The sequence below is a fragment of the Mobula birostris genome, chromosome 11 (genome assembly GCF_030028105.1).
Source record: "Mobula birostris isolate sMobBir1 chromosome 11, sMobBir1.hap1, whole genome shotgun sequence".
Classification (NCBI taxonomy): Eukaryota; Metazoa; Chordata; class Chondrichthyes; order Myliobatiformes; family Myliobatidae; genus Mobula; species Mobula birostris.
This window is the reverse complement of record NC_092380.1, coordinates 40,840,629-40,858,518: the sequence shown is the minus strand read 5'-3', so window position 1 is coordinate 40,858,518 and position 17,890 is coordinate 40,840,629. Positions and strand designations below refer to the sequence as shown.

The 17,890-nt window shown below is 52.6% G+C and overlaps 1 protein-coding gene across 2 annotated transcripts in view; it reads right to left on the bottom strand.

Annotated features, from left to right (window-relative positions):
• The window catches only part of LOC140205486 (cytosolic carboxypeptidase 2-like), a 110,661-nt gene that overhangs the window by 26,002 nt on the left and 66,769 nt on the right, over nucleotides 1-17,890 (bottom strand). For both annotated transcript variants that reach the window (XM_072273098.1, XM_072273099.1), the window contains exons 13-14: nucleotides 13,342-13,425; nucleotides 5,314-5,421 (exon numbers count right to left, since the gene is read on the bottom strand). In XM_072273098.1, the coding sequence (XP_072129199.1) occupies nucleotides 5,314-5,421; nucleotides 13,342-13,425 (192 nt within the window). The remainder of the gene's footprint in view (nucleotides 1-5,313; nucleotides 5,422-13,341; nucleotides 13,426-17,890) is intronic.

Here is a 17,890-nt window from a genome sequence, read left to right as displayed (position 1 = left end):
AATGTTGCACCTACCAATCTCCAGCTAATATAATCTCAGTTTTGTATACTCATTTTAGAGATGGACAACAGATACCAGCAATGCCCAGGTCCCATATGCATCTAAGTGATAGTAACAGAGCTGGTTAACCGTATCAAAGAGGCCTTACACGGGCACACCAAGAGTCAGGAAGTACTGGACATACATTTTGTGGTATGTGAGAGTGTGCAGCCTGGTAAGTGCCCCTTAACGAATGTCTTTACAACTGATTGTGCTGGATCATCTGCAATGGATCTTGCTGTGCACAAACCTGTGCTGCCTGCTTTGAGACAGTCATGATGCCTCAAGGCTGAGGAGCAGGCTTGTAGAACGGCTAGGCTTCAGGGAGGGTGGAGAAGTTCCCGTTCAGTAACTTTGTGTGGTCCAAACTCCGAAAACTGCCGTGCAGCACTGTTTTCCTTAAACCTTCAATCACAGACCTGTGTCTCGTGCTCAAGGCATGACAACGGTGGATGAAGTGGGAGCTGCAGGCAGACTGGCCGAGATAGAATGACAGCGACAGAGAGCACCGTCTCTGTGCCTGGAGGTGGGTTCACCTGAAATCAATCTCAACGCACATGGCCCAGAGGAACCAGAGGCAATAGAGAAAGGTTGGGGAGTTGGGTGTGCTGGAGAAGTTGAGAGCAGAATCAGTCTGTTCACTAGGAGTTGGGGTACACCCCACAGTCTGTTCACTACGAGTTGGGGTACCTCCCACATTCTGTTCACTACGAGTTGGGGTACATCCCACGATCTGTTCACTAGGAGTCAGGGTACACCCCACGGTCTGTTCCCTAGGAGTTGGGGTACACTGCACAGTCTGTTCTCACGGAGTTGGGTACACTGCACAGTCTGCTTAGTAGGAGTCGGGGTACACTGCAGACTGTTCACTAGGAGTCAGGTTACATTGCACAGTCTGTACACTAGGAGTTGGGGTACACAGCACAGTCTGTTCACTACGAGTTGGGGTACATCCCACGATCTGTTCACTAGGAGTCAGGGTACACCCCACGGTCTGTTCCCTAGGAGTTGGGGTACACTGCACAGTCTGTTCTCACGGAGTTGGGTACACTGCACAGTCTGCTTAGTAGGAGTCGGGGTACACTGCAGACTGTTCACTAGGAGTCAGGTTACATTGCACAGTCTGTACACTAGGAGTTGGGGTACACAGCACAGTCTGTTCACTAGGAGTTGGGGTACACTGCACAGTCTCTTCACTAGGGGTTGGGGTACACCCCACAGTCAGTTCACTAGGAGTTGGGGTAGACTGCACAGTCTGTTCTCTAAGACTCGGTTACACTGCACTGTCTGTTCACTAGGAGTCAGGTACACTGCACTGTGTGTTCACTAGGAGTCAGGGTACAACCCACAGTCTGTTCACTAGGGGTTGGGGTACAGCCACAGTCTGTTCACTAGGGACCAGGGTACATCCCACAGTCTGTTCACTAGGAGTCGGGGTACACCCACAGTCTGTTCACCAGAAGTCGGTGTATACACCACAGTCTGTTCAACTAGGAGTTGGGGTACACCCACAGTCTGTTCACTAGGAGTCAGGGTACACCGCACTCTCTGTTCACTAGGGGCCGGGATAGACCCACAGTCTCTTCACTAGGAGTTGGGGTAGACTGCACAGTCTGTTCACTAGGGGCCGGGGTACACCCACAGTCTCTTCACTAGGAGTTGGTGTACACCCACAGTCTGTTCAATAGGAATAGGGGTACACCCACAGTCTGTTCACTAGGAGTTGGTGTACACCCACAGTCTGTTCAATAGGAATAGGGGTACACCCACAGTCTGTTCACTAGGAGTCAGGGTACACAGCACTGTCTGTTCACTAGAGGTTGGGGTACACCCACAGTCTGTTCACTAGGAGTTGGGGTACACCGCACTCTCTGTTCACTAGGAGTTGGGGTAGACTGAACAATCTGTTCTCTAGGACTCGTGTGCACTGCACAGTCTGTTCATTAGGAGTTGGGATACAGTCACATTCTGTTCACTAGGAGTCAGGGTACACCAACAGTCTGTTCACTAGGAGTCAGGGTACACTGTACAGTCTGTTCACTACGAGTTGGGGTACACCCACAGTCTGTTCACTAGGAGTCAGGGTACATCCCACAGTCTGTTCACTGGGGGTCAGGGTACACTGCACAGTCCGTTCACTAGGAGTCAGGGTACACCCCACAGTCTCTTCAATAGGAGTCAGCGTACACTGCACAGACTGTTCACTAGGAGTTGGGGTAGACTGCACAACCTGTTCCCTAGGACTCGTGTGCACTGCACAGTCTGTTCACTAGGACTCGGGTACACTGCACTGTTTGTTCACTAAGAGTCAGGGTACACCCCACAGTCTGTTCGCTAGGAGTCAGTGTACACCCCACAATCTGTTCACTAGGCATCGAGGTACACCCCACAGTCTGTTCACTGGGAGTCGGGGTACACCCCACAGTCTGTTCACTAGAAGTTGGGGTACACTGCACGGTCTGTTCACTAGGGGCCGAGGTAGACCCATAGTCTCTTCACTAGGAGTTGGTATACACCCACAGTCTGTTCACTAGGAGCTGGGGTACACTGCCCAGTTTGTTTACCAGAAGTCAGTGTATACCCCACAGTCTGTTCACTAGGAGTTGGGGTACACTGCACAGTCTGTTCAATACGGTCGGGGTACACCCACAGTCTGTTCACTAGGAGTCAGGGTACACCCCACAGTCTGTTCAGTAGGAGTCGGGGTACACCCCACAGTCTGTTCACTAGGAGTTGGTGTACACCCACAGTCTGTTCACTAGGAGTGGGGGTACACTGCACAGTATGTTCACTAGGAGTCGGGGTACACGGCACAGTCCGTTCACTAGGAATTGGGGTACACCCCACAGTCTGTTCACTAGGAGTTGGGGTACACCCCACAGTCTGTTCACTAGGAGTTGGGGTAGACTGAACAATCTGTTCTCTAGGACTCGTGTGCACTGCACAGTCTGTTCACTAGGAGTCGGGGTACACCCTATGATCTGTTCACTAGGAACTGGGGTACACCCACAGTCTGTTCACTACGAGTTGGGGTACACCCACAATCTGTTACTGGGAGTCAGGGTACATCCCACAGTCTGTTCACTGGGAGTCAGGGTACACGGCACAGCCTGTTCACTAGGAGTCGGGGTACACCCCACAGTCTGCTCACTAGGAGTCAGGATACAGTCACATTCTGTTCACCAGAAGTCCGTTTACACCCCACAGTCTGTTCCCTAGGGGCCGGGGTAGACCCACAGTCTGTTCACTAGGGGCCGGGGTAGACCCACAGTCTGTTCACTAGGGGCCGGGGTAGACCCGCAGTCTGTTCACTAGAGGCCTGGGTAGACCCACAGTCAGTTCACCAGCAGTTGGGATACACCCACAGTCTGTTCACTAGGAGTTGGGGTAGACTGAACAATCTGTTCTCTAGGACTCGTGTGCACTGCACAGTCTGTTCACTAGGAGTTGGTGTACACCCACAGTCTGTTCACTAGGAGTGGGGGTACACTGCACAGTATGTTCACTAGGAGTCGGGGTACACGGCACAGTCCGTTCACTAGGAATTGGGGTACACCCCACAGTCTGTTCACTAGGAGTTGGGGTACACCCCACAGTCTGTTCACTAGGAGTTGGGGTAGACTGAACAATCTGTTCTCTAGGACTCGTGTGCACTGCACAGTCTGTTCACTAGGAGTCGGGGTACACCCTATGGTCTGTTCACTAGGAACTGGGGTACACCCACAGTCTGTTCACTACGAGTTGGGGTACACCCACAATCTGTTACTGGGAGTCAGGGTACATCCCACAGTCTGTTCACTGGGAGTCAGGGTACACGGCACAGCCTGTTCACTAGGAGTCGGGGTACACCCCACAGTCTGCTCACTAGGAGTCAGGATACAGTCACATTCTGTTCACCAGAAGTCCATTTACACCCCACAGTCTGTTCCCTAGGGGCCGGGGTAGACCCACAGTCTGTTCACTAGGGGCCGGGGTAGACCCACAGTCTGTTCACTAGGGGCCGGGGTAGACCCGCAGTCTGTTCACTAGGGGCCTGGGTAGACCCACAGTCAGTTCACCAGCAGTTGGGATACACCCACAGTCTGTTCACTAGGAGTTGGGGTAGACTGAACAATCTGTTCTCTAGGACTCGTGTGCACTGCACAGTCTGTTCACTAGGAGTTGGGGTACACCCCACAGTCTGTTCACTAGGAGTTGGGGTAGACTGCACAGTCTGTTCACTAGGAGTTGGGGTACACCCACAGTCTGTTCACTAGGAGTTGGGGTACAGTCACAGTCTGTTCACCAGAAGTCAGTGTATGCCCCACAGTCCATTCACTAGGGGCCGGGGTAGACCCACAGTCTCTTCACTAGGAGTTAGGTTACACCCCACAGTCTGTTCAGTAGGAGTTGGGGTACAGTCACATTCTGTTCAGCAGAAGTCAGTGTACACCACACAGTCTGTTCACTAGGAATCGGGGTACACCCCACAGTCTGTTCACTAGGAGTCGGGGTAGACTGCACAGTCTGTTCTCTAGGACTCAGGTTCACTGCACAGTCTGTTCACTAGGAGTCGGGGTATACTCCACAGTCTGTTCACTAGGAATCAGGGTACACCCCACAGTCTGTTCACTAGGAGTTGGGCTACACCCATAGTCTGTTCACTACGAGTTGGGGTACTCCCCATAGTCTGTTCACTATGGGTCGAGGTACACCCACAGTCTCTTCACTAGGAGTCAGGGTACAATGACAGTCTGTTCCCCAGAGGTCAGTGTACACACCACAGTCTGTTCACTAGGAGTTGGAGTACACTGCCCAGTCTGTTCACTAGGAGTCAGGGTACACCCATGGTCTGTTCACTAGGGGTCAGTGTACAGTGCACAGTCTGTTCACTAGAGGTTCGGGTACACTGCACAGTCTGTTTACTCGGAGTTGGAGTACACTGCACAGTCCATTCACTAGGAGTCAGGGTACCCTGCACAGTCTGTTCACTAGTACGTACCACTGTCTGTTCACTAGGAATCAGGGTACACTACACAATCTGTTCACAAGGGGTTGGGGTAGACCGCACAGTCTGTTCACTAGTATGTACCACTGTCTGTTCATTAGGAGTTGAGGTCTTTTGATTAGGGGTTGGTGTACACACCACTGTCCATTCACTGGGGATCGAGCACAACCCAACACCCATGTAGTGGTGGTTGTGGTATACCACAGTGTCCATTCTCTGAGTGACAAGATGTGTTGTTTTGTGGGGGGATTTGATCCTACAGCCTGAATTTGGTTCCAAAAATATACCTTGTTTTTGGTGTCCATACTACAGATGTCTGATAGTCCACTTGTGTGGCTGGGTATCCAGGGCTGTGGCTTCAGAACTTGGTCCCTGTGTCTGTGCTGCAGCTGAACCTAGGGACAAGATCAGACAAGTCATGTCTCCAGCCGACTGTCATCTCTCTTTGTGGAAAACAGTCACCCACCACACCCATGTGTCACAGAGACAGCAGTCCACGGACATGTAAACAGCAGAGGGATTGCTGCCTCTCCCACTGCTTCAGGCATCGAGTTCCAGAGCTCAGCAAAATCTCATCTCTCTCTCATCAATCCAACATTAGGGAGAGTGAACAGGAGATAGAGAGGAGCTACAGGGAGTTAGTCACCCCGAGGCTGCAGGAGTCAAATAAGTGAGTGACGGTCAGGGAAGCAAGAGAAAGAACTCAGATAGTAGAGGGCACCCCTGTGGCCATCCCCCTCAGTAATCGTAATCTAGTTTTGGATGCTGTTGAGGGTTTGACCTGACAGAGGTTGACCACGGCGATCGGGTCTCTGGCACTGAGCCTGGTTCCATGATGCAGAAGGTAGAGAAGAAGATGAGGAATGTGGTAGTCACAGGGGATTCCATAGTGAGGGGAACAGATGAGGTTCTGTCAGCCTGATAGAGATACCCACATGGTGTGTTGCCTCCCAGGTGCCAGGGTACGGGATGTCTCGGATCGGGTGCAGAGTCTTCTGAAGGGAGAGGGTGAACAGCCAGAAGTCTTGGTACACGTTGGTACCAATGACATAGAGAGAAAAAAGGAGGAGGTCATGAAGAGAGAATTCAGGGAGTTGGGTAGGAAGCTGAAAGGCAGGTTCTCCAGGGTAGTATTCTCAGGATTGCTGCTTGTGCCATGTGCAAGTGAGTGCAGGAATAGTGCATGATCAGGCATATTAATATGTGGCTGAGAGACTGGTGTAGGAGGCAGGGATTCAGATCCCTGGATCATTGGGGCCTCTTCTTGGGGAGGTACGACCTGTACAAAAAGGACTGGTTACATCTGAACCCAAAAGGGTCCAATATCCTAGCACAAACACAAGGAAATCTGCAGATGCTGGAAATTCAAGCAACACACATCAAAGTTGCTCCAATATCCTAGCAGGCAGGTTTAATAGAGCTGTTAGGGAGGATTTAAACTAATTTGGTAGGGGGATGGGAACCAGAGTGATGGGGCTGAGGAAGGGGAAAACAGAAATAAATCAAAGATAGCACGCAATGAAGATGATAGAAAGAATAGGCAGGAGATGAGGCTTAATCAAAGCCAGTGGCATGAGTTACAGGGTGATAGAGGCGTGGTGCAGTTAAAACAGAAAGCAACAAGTACTAGACTGAGAGTGTTGGATTTGAATGCACACAGCATGAGAAATAAAATGGACAATCTTAAAATTCAGCTACAGCTTGGCAAATATGACGTTGTGGCCATCTCTGAAACTTGGCTAAAGGATGGCTGCCATTGGGAACTGAACGTCCAAGGATATACGGTGTATCGGAAAGATAGGTTAGTAGGCAGAGGGGTGATGTGGCTCGGTGTATAAGAAATAATATTAAATCATTGGAAGGAGATGACGTAGGGTCGGAAGGTATAGAGTCTCTACGGGTTGAGTTAAGAAATGGCAAGGGTAAAAGGATCCTAATGGCAGTTGTATACAGGCCTCCAAACAGCAGCCAGGATGTGGATTACAAGTTACAGTAGGAGATAGAAAAGGCATGTCAGAAAGGCAATGTCATGATAATCATTGGGGATTTTAACATGAAAGTGGATTGGGAAAACCAGGTCAGTACTAGACCTCAAGAGACAGAATTTGTAGAATGTCTAAAGGATGGCTTTTTAGAACAGCTTGTTGTTGAGCCCACTAGGGGATCGGCTGTGCAATGATCCAGAGGTGATACGAGAGCTTAAGGTTAAGGAACCTTAAGGGGAACAGTGATCACAATATGATTGAATTCACATTGAAATTTGAGAGGAAAAAAATAAAATCCAATGCGTCGGTATTTCAGTGGAATAAAGGAAATTACAATGAGAGGGGAACTAGTTGAAGTTGACTGGAAAGGGACATTTGCAGGAAGGACAGCAGAGCAGCAATGGTTGGAGTTTCTGCAAAACGTCTTTGGGTTCTCCTTAAATCCTAAAATCCTGGTGCTAAAACCTGGCAGCCAATTAGCGGGATGATCCTGAAACCATTAACAGGGCCACATTAGCTATCCATACTCTGGAGAGTTAGGGCATCGAAATTCCAGAAGCAGGCATGGTCGGGTGCAAATCGCTTGGAGAGACAGTGTTGGTAGCCATGGATGAGAGTCGGATCCAAGATGTCCTTTTCAGGCACCCAGCGCATCTCCTCAGGTTTGAACCCTTGGCCTTCTGCTTTGGAAAGAGTGGCACAGAATACCCAAACTGGCATTTAAACGATGAATTCTTTAAGGTGTTGTGGGTGACCTGTATCCACATCAAATGGTCGCACCACTCCTCAGGCCTTTCTGAGGCCAGGTACTTAAAGTTTGTTCCAAATCTTGGTGGATGTGCTGCGTCTGGCTGTTAGACCGCAGGGGAGACTCAGTGGAAAGACTCGCTGTTGCCACATTCACCTTACAGAACACCCTCAGAAACATGGTGTGAATTGTGGACCATGACAATCTCCACCGGGAATCTGTGGATCATGAAGACCTGATTCAGGACAATCTCAGCCCTCTCCACCTCAGATGGTAGCTTGTCCAAGGCAATGAATTTGCAGGCCTTCAAAAACTGAACAACAATTACCATGATGACAGGCGGAAGACCTGTGACGAAGTCCATGGAGGTGTGTGTCCATGGTCAGTCTGTCTGGAACCGGGTAAGGGTGGAGGAATCCTTGAGGGAGGATAGGGGGCTCCTTGTTCCGAGCACACACCTCACATGGCTGCACAAATTGTCCAACCTCTTTCACCGTTCCAGGTACCTTCTCCTGATGAAATAAAGGGTTCAGGTGATTCCCAGGTGAGTGGTTATTTGTGATGAATGTCCCCAGTGGAGTACCTATGGTCTAACGGAACCTGGGACACACAGGCACGCTGGAGGACCATTCTCGGGACCTTCCCCCTGCACTTGGGCCTTGGGAGCAAGTTAACCAATTTCCCCAGCAGACCGGTGTTATCACCTCGGCCTGGGGAAAAATGATGTAGGCTGCTCCCCTCTGTTGGGTTCATCAAACTGACGAGACAAGGACTCAGGTTTCTGGTTCCTTTGACTCCGGTTGATGGGTCAGGACAAAAATTAAAATGGTTAAAGAAATGAGACCACTTGTCCTGCTGGGAATTCAGTCTTTTGGCCTCTTGAATATAAGTCTGGTTCTCATGGTCAGTCCAAACAATAAAAGGGCTCTTGGCCCCCTCAAGTCAGTGACGCCATTCCTCTGAGGCTAATTTAACTGCCAGTAGCGCCCAATTCCCAATGTCACAGTTTCTTTCTGCCAAGGATTGGAGGAAAATGCACGTGGGTGCAGTTTACTGTCTGAAGGTGACCGTTGAGGCAACAGTATGCCCACTCTGATGTCTGAGGCGTCCACCCCCACGATGAAGGAAAGATCCAAATTAGGTGAAACCAGGATGGGAGCTGAAGTGAACCGCTATTTGTGTGCTGCAAAAGCAGCCTCCGCTTCAGTAATCCAGACAAAAGCAGCCTCCGCTTCAGTAATCCAGACAAAAGCAGCCTCCGCTTCAGTAATCCAGACAAAAGGGCCTGCAGATTTCTTAGCACTGTCAGCAGAGCTGTCACCGAGCTGAAGTTCCTGATGAACCCCCAGCAAAAGTTAGCAAACCCAGGAATTATTGGATTTGTTTGACACTGGATGGTGGTGGCCAGTCTCCGACTGCCTAGGTCTTAGTAGAGTCCATCTTGAGATTGCATTGGAGATGATGAAACCCAAAAATGAAATGGTAGTCATGTGAAGTTCAGACTTCTCCAGCTTAACATAAAGTCCATGGTCTAGAAGCCTCTAAAAATGTCCCTGATGTGACTGATGAGCTCCTCCATTGTCTTCAAGAAGATTAGGATATCATCCAAGCAGACAAAGGCATACTTGTGGAGAGTATCTCAGAGCTTGTCGTTTAAAAACTGCCGGAACATTCACAAGACCAAAGGGCATAACCAGGTACTCCTAGTGTCCCATCAGTGCACAGAAAGTGGTCTTCCACTCATTGCCCTCCTTTAAGCGGACCAGATTGTATGCACTCTGCAAGTCTAGCTTCATACCCCTCAGGGAATCTCGAAGGCAGTATTCACGAGTGGAACAGGGCAACGATTCTTGACTGTTAGACAGTTGAACCCTCTTTAATCAATGCATAGCTGCAGGTTCCCATCGTCCCTTTGTATGAAGAAGTCTGAACCGGCTGGTGAGGTAGAGGGCTGAACGTAGCCCATGGCAAGAGCATCCTTTATGTACTCCTCCATAGTGCTTCTCTCTGGGCTTGAGAGCACACACAAATGACCCTGTGGAGACAAGTACCAGGCAGCAGATCTATAGCGCAGTCATAGGGTCGGTGTGGTGGAAGAGTCGAGGCTATTCCCTTGTTAAAGACTTGTTCCAAGTCCTTGTAAATAGAAGGAACTTCGACTGGTCTGGGCCTTGCAAGTTCCTCAGAATATTCCTTCAAGGGTGACTCTTGAGGCTTCTGAAGTGGCAGGAGTGGTTTGACAGAACTCAGAGTCTCTGCCTTAGGTTTACTAAACTCCTTTGTTGAACCAGTAGCTGAACCAGGGTCCAAATCCTCATCCGTCTTCTCAGGCAACAGCAACGAGGTGTTACAGGTGGTCCTTGCACCCCTGGGAATGGACTCCAAGGGTCTGCATTAGGAGTCTTTCCTTTAGTTGGGACCTGGCGGCTGGATCCCTTAGGCTTTGCTGCAGAGTTCCTGACTCCTTGGGCACCTCCTTGGTCTTCACCTGAACTAGAGATTCCCTCTCTCCAGTTCCAGCAAGCCCCCGACGAGACAGGATTGGGACTCACACAGTTCTGTTGGCTGGGACCTGCTTGTCCGTCTTTGAGGGCAGGATTAGGCTTTGGGTTTCCTAACACTAAAGTCTGTCCTCGTGTTGAACATGTTTTTGAATATCAATTTCTCAATCATCTGGTATTGCACCCCTTCCCTTTCTTCCATGTCCTTCTACCTTCTCCTATCAGATTCCCTTCCCCAGCCCTTTATTTCTTTCACCTATCAGCTTCCCAGCTCTTTACTTCACCCCTCCACCTATCACCTACCACCTTGTACTTCTTCCTCCCCTTCCTCCACCTTCTTGCTCTAACTGCTCATCTTTTTTTTCCAGTCCTGATGAAGGGTCTCAGTCTGAAATGTCAACCATTTACTCTTTTCCATAGATGCTGCCTCGTCTGCTGAGTTCCTCCAGCATTTTGTGTGTGTTGCTTGGATTTCCATCATCTCTAAATTTCTCGTCTTTCTGCCCTCTTGTTGGCCATTGGTCTCAGGAGAGTCTGGGGGAGGGGGTCAAACCCCCATGGCCCAAACATACCCTCTTACAATGACTGGGCCAAGCAATGATTCTTCCTTCCTTCCATTTCACAGAAAGGTTATGCTGGGACAGCCAAGGGTGCCCGAGGATCAGAGGAGAGTCAATGATGTAGAAACTAATGTCCTCTGCGTGATCCTCAATCCTCATCTGCAAGACCAATGTCTGTTGTTGGATCCGCCCAAAACCTAGTGGATGGCCATCCAAGACAGTTGCAAAACTGGACTGGCTCAACTTTCTAAGCAGTCTATTGAGCCAACAGGTGGTCTCCAAGTCCAGGAAATTACCAGCTGCCCCAGAGTCCACAAAAGCCTTCACTTCTCTTCAGTTCTTATCCCAGGAGATCTCCACCTTGAGCTTGATGCCAGAATCCATAGGGTTGGGAGTGGTGTCGCAGTCCTCCCGGCACAGGCTGGCCTTAGCAGTTCTCCCAATGGCTGCAACCTTCCGCCAGTCAGCCCGCAGGTGACCTGTCGCCCCACGGTAACATCAGCAGCCTGGACTCCAAAGCCGGGACCTCTCATCGGTGGAGAGCCTTGTGTAACAGATTTGCACGGGCACAACAGGATCTTGAGCAGATTATGACTGGTTATGGTTGGGGAATGGTCAAGACATACTGGGGTCAGGCTTGGACTAGCCTCCTTTGACCTCTCGAGGTAGTCTCACTTACAATCTGCCAGACGATTATCGAGACAAATGGACTGGTCAATTAGAACCTCCGAGTCCTCTCATGGCTCTCTCAAGGCGAGGGCATCTTTCAGCTCATCTCAGAGTCCATAGCGGAATAGAATAGCTAAGGCCTCCCCATTCCTGCCACTGTCTTGGGTCAAGGTCTGAGACTCGATAGTGTAGTTGGCCACTGACCGTCTGCCCTGTCATATCTTCATCAGATGGTCCAAGGCTCGGTTTCCTCCAGGAACACCTTCCTCATGGTGGCTATGAATTCCTGGGAATCCAAGCATATCTCCCAATGTGCGGTGGGCCAGGCCAGGGATTTCCCAGTCAGAGAGAGATAATGAAGGCCACCTTTCTGTGCTCAGAAGGGAACTAAGACGGCTGGAGTTCGGACACTAATGAGCATTGAGTGAGGAAGCCGTGGCAAGAACCTGGGTCTCTGTTGAATTTCTCCATGGTCAGAAGATGTACAGCTCTGCAGAGCGACTGACAGGCTCACCCGATTGACTCTGACTTCCTCCTTGCGAAGGTTGACCAAAGGCAACCTGGAGATCGTGCAACTCCAGGCTGTGTCTGGAAATCCTCTCCTCTGGACACAGCAGATGAAAGACTTTGATATCCTGTGGATCCATGCTGGCTCAATTGTATTGTGACCAGGATGGTTTGGACCCAAATGCTGGAGTATCCAAGGCTAGGATTGAGACACTGGAAATGGAATGAGAACTGAGCACTAAACAAGACACTAGACAATATCTCTAGTTGAGCACTGAACCTTAGTTCAGGTGTTCCTTAAATACTGAAATCCTGGCTCCAAAACATGGCAGCCATTTAGCAGGGCAATCCTGAATCTTAAAAGGGGCAACTCCAGCTATCCATACTCTGGAGAGTTAGAGCGTCAAAATTCCCGAAACTGGCACAGTCGGGTGCGTGTGGTAACATAAACAGCCAAAACAGTAAACAACTGACAGCTACAAACCTGCATCTCAATTGGAAACTCTGCACTCCTTTCATATCTAGTTGTGATCAGTCATCTACAATGAAATGGTTAACAAAAGGAGAAGGCTCCAGGAACGTACCCCTCCTCAGTGATGGCAGGGCTCAGTATATGACTGGTTAAAAACTACACACTTACAATCCTCTTCAGCCAGAAGCAAAGAATGGGTGGTCCACCTCAGCTTCCTCTAGAGATCACCACCATCAGAGCCAACTCGATTCACTCCATGCGATGTCAGAAACGGCCAAGAGCACTGGATACAGTAAAGGCTATGAGACCAGACAACATCCCAGCTGAGCACTGAACAATAGACACAAAACACTGGAGGAACTCAGAAGGTCAGGCAGCACAGAAGGAAGAAAATAAAGAGCTGACGTTTTGGGCGAGACACTTCATCAGTTCCTTCAACATCTTGTGTGTGTTGATCCAGATTTCCAGCATCTACAGTGTCTCTGTAGCACTGAAAACCTGTGCTCCAGAAGACCAGAGCCCTTTACTGCACTGGAGGCATTGTACAATGACAAATTATATTATTGGTAATGTCAGGGAAATGAGGAAATTGGTCAGTGTTGTGTAGCTGAGCTTCAGCACATCCATTCTTTCTGCTATGGCCAGGCAGCAGCCAGGCCTGTGACGTCCATTCTGTTAGGCCTTCTCTACCAACTGCCTGGGAAACCAGGAACCACAGCCCATCTTGGTGAGCACAAGCTTTGTCATACAAATGGCTAGGAAGGCTCCGCTGCCAGAAACTGCTGTCCGATGAGGGAAACTTGCTGCGTGAGGTTGGCGGCTAGTCACTGACATCACACTTGGCTGAGGTTGAGGAACTCTTACTGATACTACCTTGGCAATTTTTGTCTTGGCTTTTCCTGCTTTTTCAAAGTGAACTGGGGACTCATTCTCCTCGGTTCTCTTCTTGCCCGAAGCCTTGATAAAAAAAACAGCAGAGGAATCAAGGTGAATACTTTGCCACAGTCATTTGAAGTTAATGACAGTGATTTGGGATGAATGATAGACAGGGTCTAAATGTGGGTTGCCCACTCATTGATATAACTCCCTCCCTCATTGTCTGTCATTTATCACCCGCAACCATCCTTCCCTCGACCTTCACACCGCTCTCAAACACTCCCCTCCCCTCCCTCCAACCCCAACACACTCCCTCCCTCCCCTCCAACCCCCACGCACTTCCCTCCCTCCCGTCCAATCCCCACACAATTCCCTTCCTCCCCTCCAACCCCCACACACTTCCCTCCCTCCCTCTCTCCAATCCCCACACACTTCCCTCCCCTCCCCTCTAATCCCCACACACTTCCCTCCCCTCCCCTCCAATCCCCACACACTTCTCTCCCCCCCCTCCAACCCCCACACACTTCACACCCTCCCTCTCTCCAATCCCCACACACTTCCCTCCCTCCCACCAATCCCCACACACTTCCCTCCCTCCCTAATCCCCACACACTTCCCTCCCTCTCCTCCAATCCCCACACACTTCCCTCCCCTCCCCTCCAATCCCCACACACTTCCCTCCCTCCCACCAATCCCCACACACTTCCCTCCCTCCCTCTCTCCAATCCCCACACACTTCCCTCCCCTCCCCTCCAATCCCCACACACTTCCCTCCTCTCCCTCCAATCCCCACACGCTTCCCTCCCCTCCCCTCCAACCCCCACACACTTCCCTCCCTCCCACCAATCCCCACACACTTCCCTCCCTCCCTCTCTCCAATCCCCACACACTTCCCTCCCTCCCACCAATCCCCACACACTTCCCTCCCCTCCCCTCCAATCCCCACACACTTCCCTCCCCTCCCTCCAATCCCCACACGCTTCCCTCCCCTCCCCTCCAACCCCCACACACTTCCCTCCCTCCCTCTCTCCAATCCCCACACACTTCCCTCCCTCCCACCAATCCCCACACACTTCCCTCCCCTCCCCTCCAACCCCCACACACTTACCTCCCTCCCTCCAGTCCCCACACACTTCCCTCCCCTCCCCTCCAATCCCCACACACTTCCCTCCCCTCCCTCCAATCCCCACACGCTTCCCTCCCCTCCCCTCCAACCCCCACACACTTCCCTCCCTCCCACCAATCCCCACACACTTCCCTCCCTCCCTCTCTCCAATCCCCACACACTTCCCTCCCTCCCACCAATTCCCACACACTTCCCTCCCCTCCCCTCCAATCCCCACACACTTCCCTCCCCTCCCTCCAATCCCCACACGCTTCCCTCCCCTCCCCTCCAACCCCCACACACTTCCCTCCCTCCCTCTCTCCAATCCCCACACATTTCCCTCCCTCCCACCAATCCCCACACACTTCCCTCCCCTCCCCTCCAACCCCCACACACTTACCTCCCTCCCTCCAGTCCCCACACACTTCCCTCCCCTCCCCTCCAATCCCCACACACTTCCCTCCCCTCCCTCCAATCCCCACACGCTCCCCTCCCCTCCAACCCCCACACACTTCCCTCCCTCCCTCTCTCCAATCCCCACACACTTCCCTCCCTCCCACCAATCCCCACACACTTCCCTCCCCTCCCCTCCAACCCCCACACACTTACCTCCCTCCCTCCAGTCCCCACACACTTCCCTCCCTCCCTCCAGTCCCCACACACTTCTCTCCCTCCCACCAAACCCCACACACTTCCCTCCCCTCCCTCCAATCCCCACACACTTACCTCCCTCCCTCCAGTCCCCACACACTTCCCTCCCTCCCACCAATCCCCACACCCTTCCCTCCCCTCCCCTCCAACCCCCACACACTTACCTCCCTCCCTCCAGTCCCCACACACTTCCCTCCCCTCCCCTCCAATCCCCACACACTTCCCTCCCTCCCACCAATCCCCACACACTTCCCTCCCCTCCCCTCCAACCCCCACACACTTACCTCCCTCCCTCCAGTCCCCACACACTTCCCTCCCTCCCTCCAGTCCCCACACACTTCTCTCCCTCCCACCAAACCCCACACACTTCCCTCCCCTCCCTCCAATCCCCACACACTTACCTCCCTCCCTCCAATCCCCACACACTTCCCTCCCTCCCTCCAATCCCCACACAATTCCCTCCCTCCCTCTCTCGAATCCCCACTCACTTCCCTCCCCTCCCCTCCCCTCCAATCCCCACACACTTCCCTCCCTCCCTCCAGTCCCCACACACTTCCCTCCCTCCCATCCCCACACACTTCCCTCCCTCCCTCCAGTCCCCACACACTTCCCTCCCTCCCATCCCCACACACTTCCCTCCCTCCCTCCAACCCCCACACACTTCCCTCCCCTCCAAGCCCCATACACTTCCCTCCCCTCCAATCCCCACACACTTCCCTTCCTCCCATTCCCACACATTTCCCTCACCCCCTCCAACCCCCACACAATTCCCTTCCTCCCCTCTGACCCCCACACTCTCACCTCCCTCCCTCCAGTCCCCACACACTTCCCTCCCCTCCCCTCCAATCCCCGCACACTTACCTCCCTCCTTCCAGTCCCCACACATTTCCCTCCCCTCCCCTCCAATCCCTACACACTTCCCTCCACTCCCCTCCAATCCCCACACACTTCCCTCCCTCCCTCTCTCCAATCCCCACACACTTCCCTTCCTCCCATTCCCACACACTTCCCTCCCTCCCTCCAACCCCCACACACTTCCCTCCCTCCCTCTCTCCAATCCCCACACACTTCCCTTCCTCCCATTCCCACACATTTCCCTCACCCCCTCCAACCCCCACACAATTCCCTTCCTCCCCTCTGACCCCCACACACTTCCCTGCCTCCCCCCCGACCCCCACACACTTCCCTCACTCCAAAAACCCCACACACTTCCCTCCCTCCCCTCCAATCCCCATACACTTCCCTCCCTCCCTCCAATCCCCACACACTTCCCTCCCTCCCTAATCCCCACACACTTCCCTCCCTCTCCTCCAATCCCCACACACTTCTCTCCCTCCCTCCAATTCCCACACACTTCCATCCCTCCCTCCAACCCCCACACACTTCCCTCCCCTCCAACCTCCACACATTTCCCTCCCTCCCTCCAATCGCCGCACACTTCCCTCCCTCCAACCCCCACACACTTCCCTCCCGTCCCCAATCGACACACACTTCCCTCCCCTCCCCTCCAATCCCCACATACTTCCCTCCCTCCCTCCAATCCCTACACACCCCTCCCTCCCTCCAACACCCACACATTTCCCTCCCTCTCTAATCCCCACACACTTCCCTCCCTCCCTAATCCCCACATGCTTCCCTCCCTCCCTCCAATCCCCACACACTTCCCTCCCTCCCTCCAATCCCCACACACTTCCCTCCCTCTCCTCCAACCCCCATACACTTCCCTCACTCCTCTCCAATTCCCATACACTTCCCTACCCTCCAACCCCCACAAACCTCCCCTCCCCTCCAACCCCCACACACTTCCCTGCCTCCCCTCCAATCCCAACACACTTCCCTTCCTCCCATTCCCACACACTTCCCTCCCTGCCTTCCAACCCCCACAAACCTCCCCTGAACTCCAAACCCCACACACTTCCCTCCCTCCGCTCCAACACCCATACACTTCCCCTCACTCCCCTCCAATTTCCACACACTTCCCTCCCCTCCAATCACCACACACTTCCCTCCCTCCCCTTCAATCTCCACACACTTCCCTCTCTCCCCTCCAATCCCCACACAATTCCCTCCCTCCCTTCCAATCTCCACACACTTCCCTCTCTCCCCTCCAACCCCCGCACACTTTCTTCCCTCGCCTCCAACACCCACACAATACCCTCCCTCCACTCCAACCCCCACATACTACCCTCCCTCCCTCCAACCCCCACAAACCTCCCCTCCTCTCCAATCCCCACACACTTCCCACCCTCCCCAATCCCCACACACTTCCCTGCCTCTCCTCCAATCCTCACACACTTCCCCCCTCCCCTCCTATCGACACGCACTTCTCTCCCCTCCCCTCCAATGCCCACACACTTCCCTCCCCACCTAGCCCACACACTTCCCTCCCCTCCCATTCCCACACACTTCCCTCCCTCACTCCCATCCCTACACACTTCCCTCCCTCATTCCAACCCCCACACACTTCCCTCCCTCCCCTCCAAACCCCACACACTTCCCTCCCCTCCAACCCCCACAAACCTTCCCTCCTCTACAATCCCCACACACTTCCCTCCCTCCCCTACAACCCCCACACACTTCCCTCCCCTCCACCACACACTAACTTCCCTCCCCTCCCCAATCCCCACACACTTCCTTCCCCTCCAACACCCAGACACTTCCCTCCGCTTCAACCCCCACACACTTCCCTCCCTCCCCAATCCCCACACTCTTCCCTGCCTCTCCTCCAATCCTCACACACTTCCCCCCTCCCCTCCTATCGACACACACTTCTCTCCCCTCCCCTCCAAT